General features: G+C 26.7%; 1 protein-coding gene across 1 annotated transcript in view; it reads left to right on the top strand.

The window, feature by feature from the left end:
• LOC142331652 (dynein heavy chain, cytoplasmic-like) overlaps positions 1 to 23,137 on the top strand; it is a 51,450-nt gene continuing 28,313 nt past the window's right edge. Inside the window, 16 exon segments of the mRNA XM_075377675.1 lie at positions 1 to 99; positions 5,321 to 5,512; positions 6,611 to 6,791; positions 7,311 to 7,522; positions 7,723 to 7,934; positions 10,141 to 10,300; positions 10,822 to 11,028; positions 11,651 to 11,823; positions 12,071 to 12,238; positions 12,419 to 12,584; positions 14,421 to 14,537; positions 14,812 to 15,021; positions 17,003 to 17,285; positions 20,205 to 20,338; positions 21,035 to 21,167; positions 21,455 to 21,680. Of these exon segments, the coding sequence (XP_075233790.1) occupies positions 1 to 99; positions 5,321 to 5,512; positions 6,611 to 6,791; positions 7,311 to 7,522; positions 7,723 to 7,934; positions 10,141 to 10,300; positions 10,822 to 11,028; positions 11,651 to 11,823; positions 12,071 to 12,238; positions 12,419 to 12,584; positions 14,421 to 14,537; positions 14,812 to 15,021; positions 17,003 to 17,285; positions 20,205 to 20,338; positions 21,035 to 21,167; positions 21,455 to 21,680 (2,873 nt within the window).

The following is a 23,137-nucleotide window of genomic DNA, read 5'->3' as shown; positions in this document are numbered from 1 at the left end:
ATGACCGTTACGTTAACGGTTGTATTTGAATTGTGGCGTGATCAGTACTGTCCGACGGTAGCCAATCAGACGCCAAAGAAGACAGCTGGCCGTTCTGTTGTTCGTGTTTAACAGAGGGACAGCGCGACAGTGGCGAGCGGGTCAGTGAGGGGGGTGATTCCCCTCACTGTCTCACTCCACCCTCGCAGTAACCGTCTGACAATTCTTTTCTTTTGACGCATCATCAAAAAATTAAACGAAAAAATAATTATCTCTAAAATTCGTCTTTGTAAAATAGTCCTCTATCAGCTATGACCGATAGAATTTTATACATTATATTTGTCATCGGCTATTGAACTATTTTGTTTTTTTATTTATTAGTATAAAAAAATATTTTATTACATTTATTTATAAACATTTTGTTTTAATCGCAATCTAGATTTTTTAAAATGTATTTTAATAATATATCGCAAGCGATGTATTTACAATAAATTAAATAAAACTGTACCTTCAAAACTAGATTAAATTAATATACCAACGGTACACTAGGGGTTGATAAAGATTTTTATTTAATTTAATCAAATCTAATGTTCCGTCTTGATAGAACTACATGCGTACAACATAGGTTCATCATAATACAAGAATTCACACGTACATGCACGCTTGCAAAGGGAAAATCGCTTGTTAATTTGTTACCAGATAATTACAATTTTCGCTTTTTAATTTTTATTAAAATAATAAATAACATTTACTTCTTTGCAAATGTTATACATTCATAAATATAAATGCACGGAAACATCAGAATTTTTAATTTACGAAATAATTTACACGAATCACATTTACCGGTACAAAACGAAGTTTTGATAGTCTATTTTAGTATATATTTTTTTTTACTTTTTCAAGTAATCACAAAACAGCATTATATTTTAGATAGGGTATACATAAACGTAATGATAAATTACGTTTATGTATGCCCTATCATCGTTATCGTTTAGATAACGATGATGAAAGATTAGCGTTTAATAAAATATTTCAAAGCAACACAGTGTGATTTGACCCACTGTAAATGAAATCGGGTTATTATTATAATGAAAATTTATTATCTAATTAGACGGTCCAAACATTTTACATTATGTATAACAGAAATTTTACTATTTTTGACAATTATATTTATATTTATATATTTCTTACTGAGAAGTGGATCACGCAAACTTTCCTATTCCAGTCTTCTAAGAGACTATTACAAGTCTCTAAGGACTCATCTAGTCTTATCTCATTGATTACATTTATTAATACGATAAACATACATAAAGATTTATAAGTTATTAATGTTTTACGTATAAATGATATTTACAATTACAATAAAATAATTATAATCAAAAGAACTCAAAAATTATTTAAGAATCTTCATATTCAAAAATCTACTGCATAAAGGGATTCACAGTGTCTTAATTTTATATCATTTATGTAAGATCTTTCTTAAATTATTTCACATTTAATTTACATTATCAATAATTTATATTAATTTAAATCACTATTATGGAAAAGGAACAATTAATTAAACAAAGGGAGTCAATAAAGGCCTCTATAACTAGAATTGCCACATTTACTGACAAATTTGATCCATCACAAGGTGATAGTCATGCCTTGTAAATTAAATTAAGGAATCTTGATTTACAATGCAAATATGACCTCGTTCAATCAAAACTTGAATTAGATTATGACGATGATGTTTTATCATTGCATCATGAACAGGTCAAGGAAAACTAGTGTACTGTAGAATGCAAATTGCAACATTTAATAAATAATATTAATCAAAAATCATCTAATCAAGAAGTTAGTACAAATACATCATTTAAACAAACTCAATTACAACCTATAAATTACCAGTATTTAAAGGCAATGTCTTAGAATGACAGTGTTATATTAATATATCTTGTATTTATTAATTTAATTCGTAATAGCGATGATTTAACTAACATTCAAAAATGACACTGTTTACATTCTTTAAAAATTAAAGATCTTCCAATAACAAATGAAAATTATCTTGTTGCTCTAGAATTATTAAAGGTACGGTTTGACAATAAATATGTAATTGCTTTTCATAATGCTTTCATAATTTATTTATCGTAGTTCAGTTTTTAACATCTAAATTGGATCATAAAACCTCAAGATTATGGAAAGAAAGGTTGTCAAATGAGAGGTTTATAATTATAATTTTCAGTAATTGAGATAAAAAGTTGGATGTAGTGGGTGAGAAAGTCAGAGTTGGCTGATGTGAGATTTAGAATAGGCTTTATGAATGTGAAGATAGAAGGAAAATCTTGGTTAAATATTTAATTTAAGAAAATTTTAATATATGGAAAACCATGAAAAATATAATTTACCAACAAACATAATAAACATTGCTAAAGAGAAATATAAATCTCAAGTCATTCACCCAGGAAATTTGACCAAGAGGTTAAGAGTAAATAAAGGTGTCAGATTGCACTGAGTACTATCATTTTAAATATTTCTGATGGTAATTGATAATTACCGAGGTAGGGAATTGAAGATAAAAAAAGTGGTAGGATTCATTCAAGAAAATTTAGGATCCTGACTTTGCTCATGAGATATGTACACTGCCACCTCATAATTTTGTTAATATGACACAGACAAAATAAATCAATTTAGAATAGGATTCCAGCTAGTACAGCTACCATATCATTAATTGAAGATAAATCAAAATCTTTGTGTATAAATTATGCACCAAGAGATTCTGTCATAGTTACCTGATTGAAAATAATACATCACAGTAAATTATTACTCCATTGTTTTTATTAATTGCAAATAATTGTCATCAGTTATCAAAAATTAAAGTTTTTAATTTTGTGAATGATATATACATTTTTGAACTGAATGACTACATTATGTTTTGAGAACATGCAGATTGTGTATTTAATTGGTGAATTTAAAGTGATCTAGATATGAATAAGGGAAAATGTAATAATTATATTTTTTTTTGAAGAAGAGAATAATTCTCTTCTTCAATCAGTAAAAGGAATCCTCCTTACCATAGCTGTACGACTAATAACAATATTCTAACCCATGTTGATAATGCAAGAGATTTTGGATTTATTTTGAAATTTATTTCATTATTCATTTACAGATGTCTAGGCTTCAATAGAAGGAGGGGTCAATTTTTAAAAGGGAATATACATTAGTATACTTTTATAACAACCCCTCTGTATACAAATTGTGATTGTATATAGCTCTGAGATTTAGAATCCATGTCATGATCAAGGCACTGCCTTACAATGTGTCCAACATTGGTCTCAAATTTGCTTCAAACATGACTCCAATGTTTATTCATTGTACACTCTGTCTCACCATGTGTGAAAAATTCAGAAAAAAACATTTTGGTATGAACTAATGTGATAAAACGTAAAAACAGTAACATGAGATAAGCATAGGAATGGTACACACACTAAAGAAATTGCCAGTAAAACTGGTAAAGTGTTATAGGAAGAGGGAAAGATATTTGAAAGGTGGAATAAGTGTATAAAGTAACAACATTCCTCAAAAGGAAGCCAAATGATCTTATAAAGGCTGGAATAAAATTAAAACTTGAAGTAGGACCAGCAAACCAAAATTGGAAGTTTTATCAGCATTAACAGAACTACTTAAGAATTAAATAGGATTTCAGAAGATAACAAAATTATGTAATGGGATCTACAACGATGGGATGTAGTCAGATTTTCTTAAAACAATCATGATTACATAGGATGTTGTACCGTTTCAATATTCCATTATTGTAAAAATAATTAAGTATTTCATTATTACTTAATATTCATTATTACTTATTATAACATTATTCTTAATATTCATTATTACTTAGTTATTTTAAACGTTATATGCCCCTTATTATAAATCGTATGCTCGGTTATTATAAATCGCGGTAATTTTTTACCGCATTCTACTGGATATTTTTTGAAAACAAGATACGTGTTTATTCAGGTTATGTATGTCATTTACGTTGCGTCTAAAGTTTGGTCTGCGTATGAGACTATTATTTTATGTATAAGTTTTATTTATTAGTATATTTTATTGTATTAGTTGTGTGCGCTTTTTAAATGATGTTATTTATAATACAGCAATTACAAAACCGATTTCTGATATGTTATCGGTCATAAATTCATCCAATCATTCTCATTTGGAAAGTAGGTATTAATATTTTTGCTTTAGAACTGTTTTTAATACTATCATTACAATGCATTAGATCTAATCCAACATTACTACTAATAGAAATACACATATATAGTATCATAAACTGGCTTACCTGAAATGTAATTTAGCCATAAATTTGTTGTACTAATTATTGGTTTCTGTTATGAAATTTTTTTTTTAACCCAAAATTGACTTATTCCTATTTACCTTACCCATTTGTTTATTTTGACAGCAATATTTGCAAACGGTCATAATGTATCACAGAACAACTTACAGATGTCCACACAAAAAAAAGGTGGCATTTATATTTTAACAATACCAGAATAAAGAGATAGAATTAGTTCTTGGGACAAGACGTGGATTTGGATCGTTTATGTTGAGGCTTAAAGAGCCATCCAAACATGCACACACATTGAACAAGCCCAAAAAATTCAAACCAAAAAAGTGATTGGCTACTGTTTTTTGATTGTAAAGTGATTTTGTTAGAATAATATAATGGTGGATATAACAATAACCACAAATAATTATTATGAAATGCTGATAAAGCTTTAGAGTGGTACAGAATAAACAACTAGAGAAGCTAACAAAGGGGTTCATTTTTTTCCATGACATTGCATAACTTCATACCGCCACTAGCACTAAGGATGTACTAACAAGTTTAAGTGGCAAATTTTTGACCATCCCCCTTACAATCGTGATTTGACACCATCTGATTTATATCTTTTTACAAAATTGAAGAATTGGCTGGCTACTCAACACAGTGATGAACTCTTGAACGGATGAGTACTTTGGCAGCACCATTCTTTTAAAAAGAAATATACAAGCTGGTGTCATGATAAAAGTGCTTGAATTTGGATATAAAGTGTACGCACATAAGTGTGTACCTAACTTATAGTAAATTCATTTTCATTTTTTTTTTTTTTTTTATTACTTAACTGGAGGTTAATTTATAAGAAACCCTCATACCAAAATTTTATTAAATTTAAATGATTTTATTTTCTTTGCTTATATTATTTAAACCATTTGCGAAACTGATATCCCTTCATCTATTCTTAAACTCTTAATTTTAGAGAGAGATAATTTTGATTAATAATAATTTATGATGAATATAGGTAATGATTTATGGTTAATATAGGTATTTTATGATGAAGAACTTGATGTACCATTAGTTCTATTTGATGAGGTGCTTGATCATGTTTTGCGTATTGATCGTATCTTCCGACAGCCTCAGGGGCATTTGTTGCTTATTGGAGTATCTGGTGCTAGTAAAACAACATTGTCAAGATTTGTTGCATCTATGAATGGATTATCTGTATTTCAAATTAGGGTAAGTTTTTTTTTCTAGTAACAGATGAATTTTTTTTATTAATGGTATATATGTTATTCATTACGGCTTACACAATGTTTCAGAATTTTTTTGTCTGTAAATTTTCCATATATAATGAGTGTAGAGGGAAAGAAATTGTAATATTATTAATAAATTAGAACTGTTAGATGAGTATTATATTTGTAGATTTAAAAATAAATCTTAATTTGAATGTTGAATTTACAGGCAGACTAAGGGGAAGACTGTAAAATCTATGACCATGATAAAAGATCTGGTTACACTGTTTAATAAATGCCAATAGTTTAACATAGTTGTACGTGAACTTTTGATAAAGTAATGTGGCTATTCTATTTTTTTAAATACCTTATTTTATTGACTCATAGACTTAATAGTTCTTTTCTATGAAAGAACTGTTGATGCAAGGAACAAATCAGCTGATTTGAAAGTCGAAAGTTCTAAGGTTCAAATCCTAGTGAAGGCAGTTACTTTAATACAGATTTGAATACTACTACATCGTGGATAGTGGTGTTCTTTGGTCCTCCGTTAAAGCCACTACTGGCTAGGAACAGAGGGGGTGGTGTAGTGACCGGACACGCTATGAGGCGGGATCTCTGCTCCCCTCAGGGGGGAATCGAGATGGTGTTCTTTGGTGGTTGGGTTTCAGTTAATCACATAATCACACATAACAAGAATGGTCGACCTGAGACTGTACAAGGCTACACTTCATTTACATTCATACATATCATCCTCTGAAGTAATACCTTATGGTGGATCCAGAGTCTAAACAGAAAAGAAAAATTTGTTGAGGTACTTCCAAAACATGTTCTACACTTATCAACAATTTATTATTAATATAAGAATTTCTTTTTTAATTTTTTCTGGTTAAGTAAATTCATTAAACGTCTTATACAAATCAATGGTAACAATAATAATAATAATAATGTGTTCAATAAAATTAAGTCTATTTTTTATTATTTACTTCTTAATTTGTTAATTGTCTTTTGTTAACAAAACATTTTAATTTTATATTTTAACTTTATCTCCATTGTAATATTTGTCAGTATCAATTATATAATTTTTATTTTATTTTTATATTAGGTACATAATAAATATACTGGAGAAGACTTTGATGAAGATTTACGTTCAGTTTTAAGAAGATCCGGCTGTAAAAATGAGAAAATAGCTTTTATATTGGATGAATCTAACGTTCTTGAATCTGGCTTCCTTGAAAGAATGAATACATTACTTGCTAATGGTGAAGTACCTGGATTATTTGAAGGTAAATTTCTTTTGCTTAAAATATTTTTTTAATACCTTTTTTATTGTTAGGATCATTTAAACAAATATTTTATTCTTCTTTTTTAATAAGTATCTTGAAGAAATAATGTGAGTCAAATATTGTCATATAACTCATATTACATAAACTGTTATATGTTATGTTGTGGACCCGTGCTGTAATATTTGGAAGATCCATGTACCTTACTACTAGTTACCTGTTTATTAATTTCTTCTATTCATATTATAGAATAATGTTTGTCTTTGTAATATATACAATATTGTTATAAATATTTAGGTTTTGTTTGATGAATAAACAAATGCATAGATTTACCAGATTTGCTGTACTTACTGCATATAATGGAGGTTGTGGCACAGGCTAAGAAGCTCTCTCAACAGCATAAGGTGCATTAATACTGGTTTTTTTATACTTATTAAATTATTTACTTAAATTTGTGTTTTCTGGAATGCCATGCTTGTGTGTGAAATAAGAAATTTATTTAATAATTATTTTGTTTTAAAGGTGATGAGTATACTACTTTGATGACACAGTGCAAAGAAGGTGCTCAACGTGAAGGTTTAATGTTGGATTCAAATGAAGAATTGTATAAATGGTTTACCGGCCAAGTTATGAAAAATTTACATGTCGTGTTCACTATGAATCCATCTTCAGCACTGTTTAACAGATGCGTACTTAATTGGTTTGGCGATTGGTCTGATGGTGCTTTGTACCAGGTGTGTTTATTTTTAATCTTTTAAGTGTACGATTAATCAAATATGTTTTTTAAAAAATTAAATATTAGTAATGTATTGATAAATACAGTGATGCAACAGATATATTTTTCAATTGTATCTACATTTCAAACGATTAGTCTTCTATTTAGCCTTATTGAATTTAGTTTATTAATTTGTATTAATTTTTATAATATTTACAGGTGGGAAGTGAATTTACAAACAAATTGGATCTCGATGGTCCTCCAAATTGGAAAGCTCCCGATTTCTTTCCAGCTGCTTATGCTGGTTTACCTTCAACACCGACTCATCGTGATGCTGTTATCAATGCTTGCGTTTATGTTCATCAGACATTACATAAAGCTAATGCTCGTCTTGCTAAACGGGGTGGACGTACAATGGCTATCACACCACGGTAAATTATTATTCTATTTTAATTAATGATTTTAGTAAATGCTCAGTGTTTTTTTTAAACTTGTAAATAAATTTTTCATGATAAATATATTTATTGAAAAACATGGTTTGACGATTATACAGATTTTTTTTATACCTGGTACTCTAAAACCAGTTATATTTTTATTGTTTTCTATGTTTATATATGTATTTTAACAGAAATAGAAATATTAGATAATATAATATAAAATTAGATAACATTAAAATTAGATAATATAATATTAGAAATATTAGGTAATACAGGTGTCGCACAAAGAAAGAATTTCAGGACATGTTCTAAAGTGAAAATAAAATAAAAAACTCTCCAATATTTTAATGACTGTATCACTACAGTAAATTTTTTTTAAATTCTGTCTCTTTCTCAACATGTTCATTTTTAGTTTCTATCTTATTTTCAAATTTATTATTTTGTTCCCTCTTCACATATACTCATTGTGTGAAATTTGCAGAATTTTTTTTTCACCAGCTTGAATTTTGCTGAAAGTACTTTTAATTTTGCTTTTGAAAGTACTTTCACATCATAGGTTATTTTGTCTGTGATACATTAGTGTTCGTATACATTAGAGGAGTTTTTTTGTATATTAACATGTTTGAATTGCGTGTGTTGTAACGCACAAATTTTTAAAGATTTATCTCCTTAGGCTCTTCTGTTGTTACACTTACTCTTTCCATCCAACTCTCAATACCCTACTATTCTGTACCACTATACATACTAAACTTCTGCAATTGTATTTTTGTATTTTCCACTGTTCCAATTCAACTTATCCTAAGACCATTGTCATTTACAAATATCTATTGAATGGTATTTAGTTGAATGGAGTTTGAACAATCTTGCTGATGTATATTAAAATCATTAAGTAAAAAAATCTTTCAAATATATTTGTACTACGTGTCTCATAATGGATATGATAAAATTTGTAAATGAGTAGTTTATAATACGCAGGAGCCACCAGTTTTACAAAATTATTATTAGAAGAAAGCTATAGTTAGAGTTGAAAAAAGTTATTTTTTTTAATTAGCAATTTACTTATTAGAAATTAAATTACCAAATTAAAAAAAATGATTTTGTCTAAAATGACTATAAATTATTATATGCATGCATTTTTTAATGATCTGTTTAAATCAGCAAAATTTTATTTTGTATAGAATTGAATAAATAAAAATCATATCATTTTTTATGATGTAAATAAGGACTTATGATCTTAAGCATAGTCTTAATATGAATTGTAATTTAATAATGATTCCTGCAATAAAATATTTTTTTAATTTAATTATAATTTTAAACGCTACTTACGCAGCAAAAACATCCTTCCACCTGAATGAACAATCAAAAACAAACAGACTCCAGAAAATCAGAAGAAGAATTGGAAGAACTTGCATCAATAAAAAGTACCAGAAAGACGAGCAATGATGGATTGTGACCAACAAAGTCGTGTACAAAGAGTTAAAATCTATCACAGATATTGTGTGTAAGATGAGACTAGGATTCTTTGGAAGTATCATTAGGATGTAAGATTCAAGACTTCTGAAACAGCTGTTACAGTACAATCTTGTGTCAAAAACCACCAAGACAGGATGCAGATAGTTCAGAGAAATAAGAGAGGATCTGAAGACAAAAAGATCACGTACTTTTATCTTGGTAATGACTTACTACCAGACAAAGATAAGACAAGAGAAAATTAGACAAAGACAAGATAAAATTAAATGAAAAAATCAAGGACAAAAACACTCGCTTCACACTCACAAGAAAGAAACTCATAATGTGAACATTTTCAACACCAGAAAGAGCACAAAGATAGGGACATATGAAAAAGTACTGGAAGAACTGCAAGGCCCAAACAGTCCCATCGAAGAGACTTTGATAATTCACTAAGTGATCTATGTGGATATCATAAAAGAAAATAATAATAAAAATCCTACTTCATATGAATTTTTGTGAAGTTTCTTTATCATACGTAAAGCATAGCCTCTCAAAAGAAATGCAAATTATTTTGGTGTCTTGTTTAAAAATTGTATTATTTCAGTTTATGATACCAGTGTTCTTTGACAAACTACTGTGGTAATATTTATTCATTTATTATAAATTTTTTTGGCTTTCAAGGTTAAGTTTAGTATCATATATTTTTGTGTTTACAGATTAAAAAATAAAATTTTACTTTTGTTTTCAGTCATTATTTGGACTTTATAAATAATTTTGTAAAATTGCATCGTGAAAAATGTTCTGAATTGGAGGAACAGCAGTTGCATCTCAATGTTGGTCTTGGTAAAATTGCAGAGACTGTTGAACAGGTTGAAGAAATGCAAAAATCATTAGCCATAAAATCTCAGGTAATTGTATTTTCTGTAGAAGGTAATTGTTTTCATTTTAGATTTAATTTTATTACTTAGTATTGTATTCAACTGTACTTCCTCCCTCAAGAAGAGAAAACCAACAAAAACAAAGGATCTACAAACCAAAGAAAAGTGGTTTGCTTCTTCATTTTTTATGTGATCTCGGACTGTACCATTTATATGTAGTTATGTAAGTAAATGTTATTTACTTGTTTCATTAATTTAAAGCAATATAAAAAGATGGTAATTTGTGATAGGTATCTGTTATATTTTTTGGCATTAGTTATACCTTAATTTTCCTTGTACCCTCATTTCCTCGTAGTAATCTTACTTTATTTTTAAATATATCATTGATATTTTATATAGAATGCAGAATAACAATGAAAAATATTCCAAGTTATTGATGAGCTATGAGGAAAGGAGTTTATTTAAAAATTTTCATTCACCTGCTGTCAGTTTTATTTTACGATTTATATTTATGAATTACTGTGAATTCTATTTATTTATTTTTAATTTAGGAATTACAAGCTAAAAATGAAGCTGCTAATGCAAAATTACGTCAGATGCTTCAAGATCAGCAAGAAGCTGAAAAGAAAAAAGTTCAAAGTCAAGAAATACAGCCTGAAATAGAAAAGCAAACCATACAGATTGCACAAAAAAGAGAAGATGTTATGGCTGATCTTGATAAAGTTGAGCCAGCTGTTATTGAAGCTCAGCAAGGTATTGCTATTTTTTAATACAATATATTTTATCAAATACTTATTCCCATTTTAACCATTTTCTGTAGTTTATTATAATGCAGTAAGTGTTATATATATATATCCAAACAACCATTGAAACATGTCTGCTTATAGATCTATTCTGATATAATTATTATTGTTCTCCATCTGTTTTGTTGTTTTAACATTTAGTGATGTTTTATTCGAATAGTAATGTGTCAACCTACGACCCATTATTTTTTAAATTTATTTTTTACACATCTCAGCTACATTTAATTTTAATAATGCGTATTGAATGAATTTTTTAACAAAATTCCTTTAAGCATGGGGCGTCCTTCATTGTTGTACACACTCTTGTACTGCTTGCTCTTGTATTGTAATTAATGCTTACTTCGTGACAATAAAATAATGTTCTGTTCATGTCTTCTTAAGCAGTTCTATGGACAGTAGCAACCTTGGAGTGTCATATCCACCAATAGTCGTTGGCATCTTTCCATCACAAATGTTATAGTCATCTTTTAAAAAAGAATTGAGTAATTAAATTTAAAATTAGTTTAATTTAATTAATTAGTTGATTAAATATACTAATTAAATTTTACACTATTTTTACTCATCTTTATACATTTAGGTGTTTGAAGAAGAGGCACTGACTTGGGAAGAGAAATTAAATAGAATCAATGCTTTGTTTGATGTATGGATTGATGTTCAACGCCGATGAGTGTATCTCGAAGGTATATTTTCTGGTAGTGCTGATATTAAAACTTTACTTCTGGTGGAAACTTCAAGATTTCATAACATAAGGTAAAAATTAAAACATTTAAAAAAATAATTTATACATTATGTTCATTATATTTTATTGATAACCAGCATTGATATCAGTTCATAAGAAGGAAGTGTATGTTACTGTTGACATGTCAACTATAATAAAATTTATTTCAATACATTTTTGCTTTTATGTTACAATAAATTTTTTTCTGCTGTTTACATTAGTGAGATGTGTTTTCTTTATGATAGATTTTTAAAAGTTTATTCTTGTTATTTCATGAAGTTCAGATTTCTTGGGGCTCATGAAGAAAGTATCAAAATCACCAATGGTCATGGATGTTCTAAATATTCAAGGTGTACAACGTGTTTTAGAGAGATTGGCTGATCTCCTAGGAAAAATTCAAAAAGCCCTCGGTGAATATTTGGAAAGAGAAAGGACTTCATTCCCAAGGTATGTTTGTTTGTGTGTGTCTTTTATATTCTTAGATATATTTATTTATTTATGATATATCTATAGAAGAATTGATAGTTTATTTTACAGCTAAAATGAAAAATATTAATATAATTTGCTTATCAATGAGTTACTAGTGATATATAAATTTAAATGTCGTTATTTATTTTCTTTTGTTAGATTTTACTTTGTTGGTGATGAAGATCTTTTGGAAATTATTGGTAACAGTAAAAATATTGCAAGATTACAAAAACATTTCAAGAAGATGTTTGCTGGGGTTGCTGCCATTCTTCTAAATGAAGATAATACAGTTATTGTTGGTATAGCATCAAGGGAGGGTGAAGAGGTAAGTTCTGTCCCCTGTATAAGTCATCCCCAGTTATAAAACAAGTGTAGATTTGTGTTTTTTTTTCTGAAATTTTTACAAAAGCAGTATAATAAATCGAATGACATAGATTTATTTTGAGAAAAAAGGAAAGAAAGAAGCTTTTGATGAATATATGTGCATGCTGTGAAATGAAACTGATGCACCAATTGTGTTTGTAGACTGTATTTAGTTCTATAAAATGTTTTTTTCCCCTAAAGAGATGCATCATTTGGTGTTCTATCTGGCAGCAGGTCACCATTGGCTCCATCCAATCTCTCCTAAGCCTTCTCCTTTGTTATCTTTGTTTACAAGCATCACTTCATATATTAACTACATTCTTCTTCCTTTTTTCTATTGATCTTTCCAGTGCAGTTATCAAGATTCCACTTCCTCTAACTACATAACCATTTCCTTTTAATTACTTCTTGCATGCTCTTATTTTTTTAATCTTTACCATTAATTCCTCATTCCTCACTTTGTCTGTCTCTTTTACTTCCTCCATCCTTCTCCATATCACATCTCAAAAACCTCAATCCATTCCTCTACCTCTTTCTCAACCCCTATGCTTCACTTCTATACAATAAGATATATACATTTAGTTTTTGGCTAAAATCTTCCTTAATTGCCAACTTTTACTACATAGTAATTTCCTCTTGCTGATGCCTTTCATTGCCATCACTATCCTTCCTTTTATTTCTTTATGCTCTTCCAGTCCTCTTTTTATCATACTTCCCAGATATCTGTAATTTTTCACATTTTTTATTCTTCCTTCATTTTTTCTTACCTTTAAGTTTTTTCTGTTATTTACTTTCATTATTTTAGTTTTTCTTATGTTTGTTTTCATTCCATATTCTTTTATTCCTTCCTCCAGGGTTATCACTGATCTTTGTAGTATGTTTGTGCCACCAGCTAGAATTATCATATCAGCAAACTTTATGGATATTATTTTTGTCCTCATATACTTCTTTCGTGTAATATATTTTTATAATATCTTCAATATAAATGTTGAACAATGTTAGTGAGAATCAGCATCCTTGCATAACACCTTGATCTAGACTCACCCAGTTGGTCATATTCTTACTTACTTTTACTGCTGTTGTTTGTCTCATGTATAATTCTTTAATTAACTTTAAAGAAAGATTGCAACACTATTCAAATGAATTCTTTTTTTACGGAAGTTGACATATAAATCATTATATAACGAGTTATAATTGTTACTATTTTACTTAAATAAGTTCTCTCTTTCTTTAATTTTATCTCTTTTCCTTTTTTGTATTATCTGCAGTAATTAGTCAGGTAACTTCATTTATTATTCTGAAGAGATAGTTAAGAAACTTTTATAAAACTAAAGATTGATTTGGTGGTTGTAGAGATATTGAGATGCTGATCTCAATATTTGGTATACTGACATCTGTCAGTATATACCTGACAGAAAACTGATGTTACTTTTTTTAGAGATGTCCTTAACAAGCAGAATCTCTACAGTTTAGTGTTGCTTTTAATTAACAGTTTATTTATTTTAAAAAAAATTAATTTGTTCAGTGAAATAGTGTAATGAAGTTTTAGTTTTATACAAAATACTCTGCATTATTAGACATATCTAACTGGAAGAAAGATAATTACTAAACAGTCGCTGGTTTAAATTATGCGTTATATTTGTTCATCATTTGTTGGATGGACATTAGGTGTTGGCTGCGTCATATTTTTTTCTTTGAAGATGTTTCATTTTTCATTTTTTTTAAGTTGTTATATAGTAGTATCTTAAGATTTCAGTTGTGAATTTTTTATGTTAAGTTTTATTTTTTTATTTTTTAGGTAAAGTTCTGTACACCTGTATCGAGCACAGCAGCACAAGCAGTTCAAGATATTAAACAGTTAGCAGATGGTGTTATCGATCCTAATGCATTCATGCTTTGGTGTGATAAATATCAGGTATAAATTTTTTTATTTGTGTTATTATTTCTAAATGAGATAATAATGAGAGAAATGAAATAATAAAAACAAGAGGATATTTTTTTAAAGTATTTAGAATACAATAAAATATTACTTTTTTTTTAAAGAAAAAGAGCACTTATGCAAGAAATAATAATTAATAATATTGTTATAGTTTAATTTAATATTAAACTACTTATTATGTAATATTTATATTTTAACCATGTTACAAAGGAATAAATTTTGAGTATATTTTTTTCTATGTTTATTAAAGGCACAAATTGTTGTATTGGCAGCTCAGATTCTCTGGAGTGAAGATGTAGAATCAGCTTTACAATAGATAGTAAATCCAAATGCTGATGCTGAAAACAAGTTGGCTCCTCTTGAAAAGGTTTTGGCACAAGTTGAGAATACATTAAATGTGTTAGCCGATTCAGTTCTCCAAGAACAACCTCCGTTGCGCAGAAAAAAACTTGAACACTTGGTTGGTTTTTATTGTTAATTATTTTTAATTTTTAAAATGTTTTTTCCCATTTTTTTTTTTAAATGAAATTATAATTTTGGAAACACCAGAAAATTTCATTGACCCTCCTTTAATAGTAAAAAATCCATAACAAATTTTATTATTGTTTGAAGTTTTATCATACGATATGGAGATTAACCCCAAATTTAGAAAAATAACATTATTTTAATTTTTTTTTTATATTTTTGAAAGATGTCCTTGAGAATACAATAATATATTAATAGTACCCCTTAAAAAAAAATATTAAGCATTTATATAAAGGCTTATTATATCATTAATAATGATATTTTTGTATTTTGTGTATACCTTGTGTTGTGGATTTGATTGAAGTTTAATTTTATGTTTTTATTTTGGATTGTTATTGATTTATATTGCATTTTTATAATTGTTTAAAGAAAATTATAAATTAATTTTCCTTTGCTGCTGGTTTTTGTATGATGTTTCATTCAGAAAAACAACTGTTTATTTTCTTTTTCGGACGAACACAAGCAACCCTTTTATTTTATATGAACTTTGTATATTTATTAGAATATTTACAGCCAGGATTTCACTACATGGACCAACCATGATAAATTTAGGTGTAAAAACGTTTTAATTGTTAGGTACTTAGGTATACCAGTACTGTTTTGGTTATGATAAATGTTGAATTATCATATCAAATTTGTTAAAGGAATAGAAAAAGTAATTTTAGTATTCCCTTTATTAGAACAAATTTTTTTAAAGATTTACTGTAATCATTTTTATACATTTTTTAAAAGTATAACGATCGCTGTTTTGTGAGCCCACCAAAAACTTGCTAGTATAAAACTTTTAGGTACATCCATTGCAGGATTAAAAAAATTTAAGTAATTCAGAACTTTTAAGAAGTTCTTTTATTGTGTGTGTTTTTTTTTTTTTTTTAAGAAGGATAATAAAATGAAAAAAGAAGTGATATTCAACTTGTGAATTGAATCTTCATTTTATTATGTCAGCTATTATCTGTCTCTGCCAAATGAGCAGCAGAAACTTAAAAAGTTTTCTTTATAAAATTGTAATATTGTACAGTTTGGATGTACCATTTTCTCATGAGTTGTCATTTTATTTCTATCCTGAAGTAAAAACTTACATAGATGTTATTCATATTTTTTTTAACATTACAATTTTTTATTTGAATCAAATATACAATCTTTTTCTAATCTGTTTCACTTGAATTTTTGTGTTTAAATCAGAAACATTAAGCTGTAATAAATATATATATATACAAAGTGGTCATTTTATAGTATTCTATGTTATTAATTTAAAATTGGCCCACTTCTGGTTGATTCTATTTAAAACTGCCCAAACATCTTTTTCCACAAGCATGAAATCAAGTAAGTCTACTGGAATTAATTATATTTTATTTATTAACAAGTATAATGTGCACATTGTATATATTGTAAATTGAAATATTTTCAGTTTAGAAGTAGTACTGATTGATTCCTGAACAGTAATTTTTTACGGATGATGAATGTTCGTAGTTTAGATATTGTTTGAGTAAATTAAAGAAAAAGCCTGATATTCATAATGAGCTAAATGTCAGCTTCCCCATTTGATAGTAAGAATATACTTAAAAAAGGTAATGAAATGAGGAAAAACACTGCTTCACAAAAATTGTGAAGTCCTCACAAAATGTCACCCTTCATCAAAATCATCTTAATAAAGTGATACAGAAATCTTAGCTGATAATATTAAACTCACTTTTTTTAGGATTTTTTAAAATAAAATTTTGTTATGAATTAATCCCAGAATCAAATGATAAAAAAAAGGTAAATAAGCCAGCTATGGACCTGGATGGCAATGTTTATGTAGGTGTTTCCCATTCATAATTTTTTTGTGATGGTATAAATGTGCCTTCTAGATATATGTTGTGTGATAAATTTACTAGTATTTTTTTCTAATTATAATGTTTTTAATTTAATTTCAGATTAATGAATTTGTTCATAAAAGAACCGTCACCAGAAGATTAATCTCGAATAAAATTTGTAGTCCTAAAGCATTTGAATGGTTATGTGAAATGAGATTTTACTTCGATCCAAAACAAAGTGAAGTACTGCAACAACTAACAATACATATGGCGAATGCAAAATTTTTATATGGATTTGAATATCTTGGTGTACAAGATAGACTTGTACAAACACCTTTAACTGATAGATGTTATCTAACCATGACTCAAGCTTTAGAAGCAAGATTGGGTGGCTCACCATTCGGTATGTTAATGATATATATATATGTCAGTATGTTAATGATATATATATATATATATATATATATATATATATATATATATATATATATATATATATATATATATATATATATATATATATATATACACACACTAGATGTATGAAATATAAATAACCAAAACACAGTAATTTAAATTAAACTTACCTTATTTAGTTGTCATTTTATTTGAAAATATGTTTTCTATTTTGAAATTTTGTATATATATATATACTTTTTTAAGTTTATTAAATAAACTTAACTAAACTATCTAGTATAGAATACTGAGATAAGACAATTTTATATTTATATTATTTATTATTACATTTTTAATATAAAAAATGGTTATGAAGTAGTAAATAAATTAAGCAGTTAAAATGTAAATAAAGACACTAGAATGGTTAGTTGTGATATAATTAACATGTATCCTAGCATACTTATAGACCATACCATTAAAATAATAAAAAAATTAATTCAAAAGTAACAAAGATCTAAATTTTATTAAAGGTATCATCACCATTATAAGAAATATATGTCAACAAAACTATTTTGAATTTAATATCAGATATCATATACAAAAAAATACCTTACCTGTGGAATTTCCACTATCACAATTGTGTCAAAAATATTTTTACAGGATTTTGAGAGTAAATTAATACATGGTATCACTTTACACATAAAGTCACGGTATGTTGATGTTATTCTGATTATATATAACACGATAATAAACAGTGAACATCTAATAATATTAAACAAATTAAATTCGTATAATGAAAATTTGAAATTTAAGAATTGTGAATTTCAATTCTTATTTGAAATAGATAATAATAGAGTATTAAATTAATTAGATCTCAATATAGAAATAAACAAGGACAACCAAACTGAAACAAGAATATATAGGAAACCTACTTCTAATAATATAACAATTCATCAAAAATCAAATTATCCTTGCTCTCATAAAATTAACACTTATACAAATATGATTAATTAGGCAATCAAATACATACATAAAAGTTAAATAATGAAATAAACATCATAAAACAAGTAGTTGAAATGGATATGATATTATTTTAATTAATATCATATCCATATTAATATATATATATATATATATATATATATAATATTTATAAAAAACAACTATCAAAACACAATAAAAAAAGAACTTCCTTAAAAACAATACTTAATAAAGACAAGAGAGTGAACAAATATATGTATTTATGCACTAATAATATCATTAAAACATTGCTAAAACTTAAAAAAATAAATATTTAAATCAGCATACAAACCTATTTGTATAGGTAAAACAAATAGATTTCCTGATAATTATAGAAATTACAAAAAAATAAATTAGGTTAATTTATTTATTATGGCAGACCATCCAATAAGCAGTAAACATTCTATTTCTGATATTAGCATAAATTTAGAAATGATTGAAATAAATAAAGATGACATAAAATTAAATATATTAGAAAAATATATTTATAAATACAAACAAAATTTCAATTTGATAAACAGACAGTGTTTGAGGGGACAGTGTTATAAAAACTGCAATAGATGCAGCACTCAAATAATAAATTAATACACAATTTTCATTATTTTAAATTTTAATATGCAGTTTAATTAATTAAATATTTCAATCATGACTGAGGATACAGTATCCCGTGAAAATAGCTATGTGATAAAATTAAGGTAAGATATATCATACCTCAATATTCTGTACTAGGTGATTTATTTAATAGAATTTAACATATAACAGTACAGAGGGCTAATATGAATCTTAGAAAGATTAATTTCAATAAAATAATATATATGTAATATATTTTAACAATTATAACTAATAAATTTCTCAGTTAACTAGAGTATGACTGACTGCCTGCCTCTACGCTAGCTGAATTTGGAAAAAATTAAAATTTATACATCCTCTTTGGTTGTAATTAATTTATTAAAAAAAATTGAAAAAGTAATACATAATTTTATTCTATGAAGAAGTTGCATAACAAAATTTTATTTTTTTCAATGACATCTAATTTGGACTGAAGTCACAAAAATGTTTGCTAAGTTTGTTTACCTTTATCACTGATTGTGGTTTATATTTTATTTTATAATAATTACACCATTTTAAAACCTAAATATTTGAAAGTGTTTCTTTTCTTTTTTTTATATAATTTCAAATTTTTTGTTTTTAGAGAGAGTTGAAATAACTAGAGGAAAATTTTCTTCTTACATACACACACATGTGCACACATACACACATGCACACGCACATGCGTGTGTGTATGCACACTGAATCATAATGCCCTTTTTTAATATCATTTGCAGTAGCTGCATCTATCATTACCACCTGTACTATTTTTACAATTTACAAAAGAAATGTTAAAGTGTGATAAAAATAGACATTAGAAAACTTATTTTTCAACCAGGATTAAATTATACTGGTTGTCACATTGAAATTTTTCTGTACATTATTATTATTATTATTACTATTTTTCAAATGAAGTTTCGTAACAAAACTTCATTGATTTTGAGCTAAAGGTTTTATTGGATATATATTCCTCATAAGAAAATAAATATCCAAAAATTAAAAAAAAGATAGAAGAAATCAGTTATTTGCTTACCTTATCCTGTTAATATATGTAAAATTGTTGGTTATTGTTTATTTCATTCGTTGTGCAGACTAGTGTGGAAAGGTGTTCAGTAATAGACTTAAAAATAGATGTTATAAAACAAAAAATGAGCTTAATGACATTATAAAAGCAGATGTTTTATATATAAATCTGTATATACAGTGTGAGGTTTTCTTAAATTTACAATTGTATTTTATTACATTTTTGTCTCTAAAATATTGTTATTGAAGTTATATTATTTTGTTTGTTATTAATACATTTTTTGTTATTTTTTAGGCCCTACTGGTACCGGTAAAACAGAATCTGTTAAAGCACTGGGTCACCAGATGGGTAGATTTGTTTTAGTATTCAATTGTGATGAAACATTTGATTTCCAAGCGATGGGAAGAATATTCGTTGGTTTATGTCAGGTAAAATAAAGTACATTTATAGATGTATTTCTGTGTTATAATTACTTTTTTATGACTTATATTTGGGATTAAGTATTAAGTTTTATTTGTTTTGAATATTATTGGGTTAAAAAAATTCAAAATTTTGTTTCACCAAACTATATTAAACTTTTGTTTTATATGTGGATTAGTGTTACTGTCAGACTTATTTTGTGTATTTGTAGTTTTAAAAAATGAAATAATATTTGCATTTATAAAAAAAAAAATTGCTAAATTCTTTATTGTTTAAGACTGCAGAACAGCAATTTGTTACTATTAAACAATATTTAGTTATTTTCCTTTGTGACACCAGGTGGTGTAGTAAGCGTATAATACACTCACATATGCAGTAAGTTTTTATATATGAAGTCTATTTTTTTATTATATTCTGAGATGTATTTTATCTTTAAAAAAATTTTTTTTTATGTACTTTAAAAGTCTCATTATTTAATGTTTTTTCTGTGGTTTTTATTGATGCTCATAATTTTATAATATATATATATCATGCATAATTTTACATAAAATCAAAACTTGAAAATATTTTTTTTTTGGAAACACATTGTTTCTATCCTATTGTATATCATTTATTTTACTCTATTATAAATTTTTATCAGAAATATATAGATATGCTTTTTTTTTACATTTAAATTTTGTTTTTTAAATGTCTGTTTGAATTAGGTTGGTACTTGTTGGGGTTGCTTTGATGAATTCAATAGACTGGAAGAAAGAATGCTGTCTGCTGTTTCACAACAAGTTCAGACTATTCAAGAGGCTTTAAATCTCAAACTGATTGCAAGAGAGACGGTTGTAAGTTTTTCTCTTTTACATATTTTTATAAATAATTTTATTTTTGTGAAATTTAAATTAAATAAATGATGATCTATAAAATTTGTTATTTTTATTAGACTTTTTTTCTGGTTGATGTGTGAATTTAAAAAAAATATTTTTTTAGTATAATAATACAAATAAATTTGAGAATATTCATTGTAAAGCTACCACAACTATTGTTAAATTTTTCGATTTTTTAGATTGTAGTTAAGCGACAGTATAAAGATTTGTCATTAATTTATTATTTTTTTAATATTACAGCGATTACAGTCGAACTTGTGGGTAAACAAGTTAAAGTATCAACAGATATGGCCATATTTATTACAGTGAATCCAGGTTATGCTGGTCGTTCCAATCTGCCAGATAATTTGAAAAAGCTGTTCCGTTCACTTGCTATGACAAAACCTGATAGACAGCTTATTGCAGAGGTTATGTTGTTCTCTCAGGGCTTCAGATCTGCTGAAAAGTTGGCGTGCAAAATTGTACCATTTTTCAAGTAAGTTATAACTTAAATTGAAATATATCAGTAATATAAACTAATTGGGATTGAAGGTAATTAAAATTTTTTAACATTTTTAAAATAAGCATTGTGTATGTAACTGTAATTGATATTTTATTATTATTATTAATTTGTTTAATGGTTATAATTCAAGACATAGAAATAATAAGGTTACTAATTAGATAATATTTAAAATAATTGAACGTTGATAAAAAAAATAATCTTGGTTTATTTTTAGTGCTATACTGAGCATCCTTTGTCATGAAGAGTTACATATTTTTTCACTACATGGACTATTGTCATGGTTTAAATTGATTTGGCACTTTAAAAACTTATGTTTTACTCAATTTAAGCAATCAATTTACAAAAATCTCTTTTTATAACAGTTCATATTAATCTTATTACAGTCATTAACACTACTGACATGTTACAGAAAGTATCATTAATCTTGCTACTGGTTTTAAGTAGTGTTTCAATAAATTTAAACAGCTTTTTGTTGTTAAGAAAATGTATATATAAATACTGTATAGCTAGCTCATCTTACACAAAAAAAAGGTAGTGCATTTAAAATATAGTTACAAGGCAATAAGCTTACTTATTACATTTAGGTTAAGAAGGTGCACAACTTTATAATCAAGGTGGCAGGATTAATATTATTTATTATGTACTTTTTTACTGTTGCAAAATTTCTAATGGATATGTTATAACATAATATGTAAGTTGCATTAAGTTTTATTCAAGCTGTTCATTTCCCTTGTTTTGTCAGTTCTGTTTTTACATACCAGTGGCTGATGTTAGCATACATGACTCGTTAGATTGTCATATTTCAATTTATTCTTTAGGGTTGTCATCCTAAATATATAGTTTAGCTTTTTATTTATTATTATTTTAATGAAATTAATTTTTTCAAGGTTAGCATTATTCCTCTGTACTGTTAAATGATATTTTAAATTTTATTAATATAAACCACCTAGTACAGAATATTAAGATAAGATATATCTTAACTTAATTTTACCATTAAAATACTTTCAGGGATCCCACATTCTCAGTTATGAATGAAATATTTAATTAAACTGATATTGAAAATTAAAAATCCAAAAATAATGAGAATTGTGCATTAATTTATTATACAAGTTCTGTCTGTTGTAGTTTTTGTAATACTGTGTTCTCAAACATGCTCTGATGGTTTATCAAATTGAACCTTGATATATTTTACAAATTCTACACAGATTGTTTATTTTATTATTATTAAAATAAAATAATAGCATATTTAAAAAAACAGAATAGTAAAATAAACAATCTGTGTGGAATTTATGAAATTAAATATAATGATTGTGACTGTATTTATATAGGAAAAACAAACAGATCCTTTAAAACTAGATTTTTGATCTTTATAAAAATTACAAACATAATAAATTAGATTTATCTAATACAGCAGACCATATAATAAACAG

This window comes from Lycorma delicatula, chromosome 10 (assembly GCF_047948215.1).
Source record: "Lycorma delicatula isolate Av1 chromosome 10, ASM4794821v1, whole genome shotgun sequence".
NCBI lineage: Eukaryota > Metazoa > Arthropoda > Insecta > Hemiptera > Fulgoridae > Lycorma > Lycorma delicatula.
Note: the sequence above shows the minus strand (reverse complement) of the source record. Positions and strands in the feature narration are given on the sequence as shown.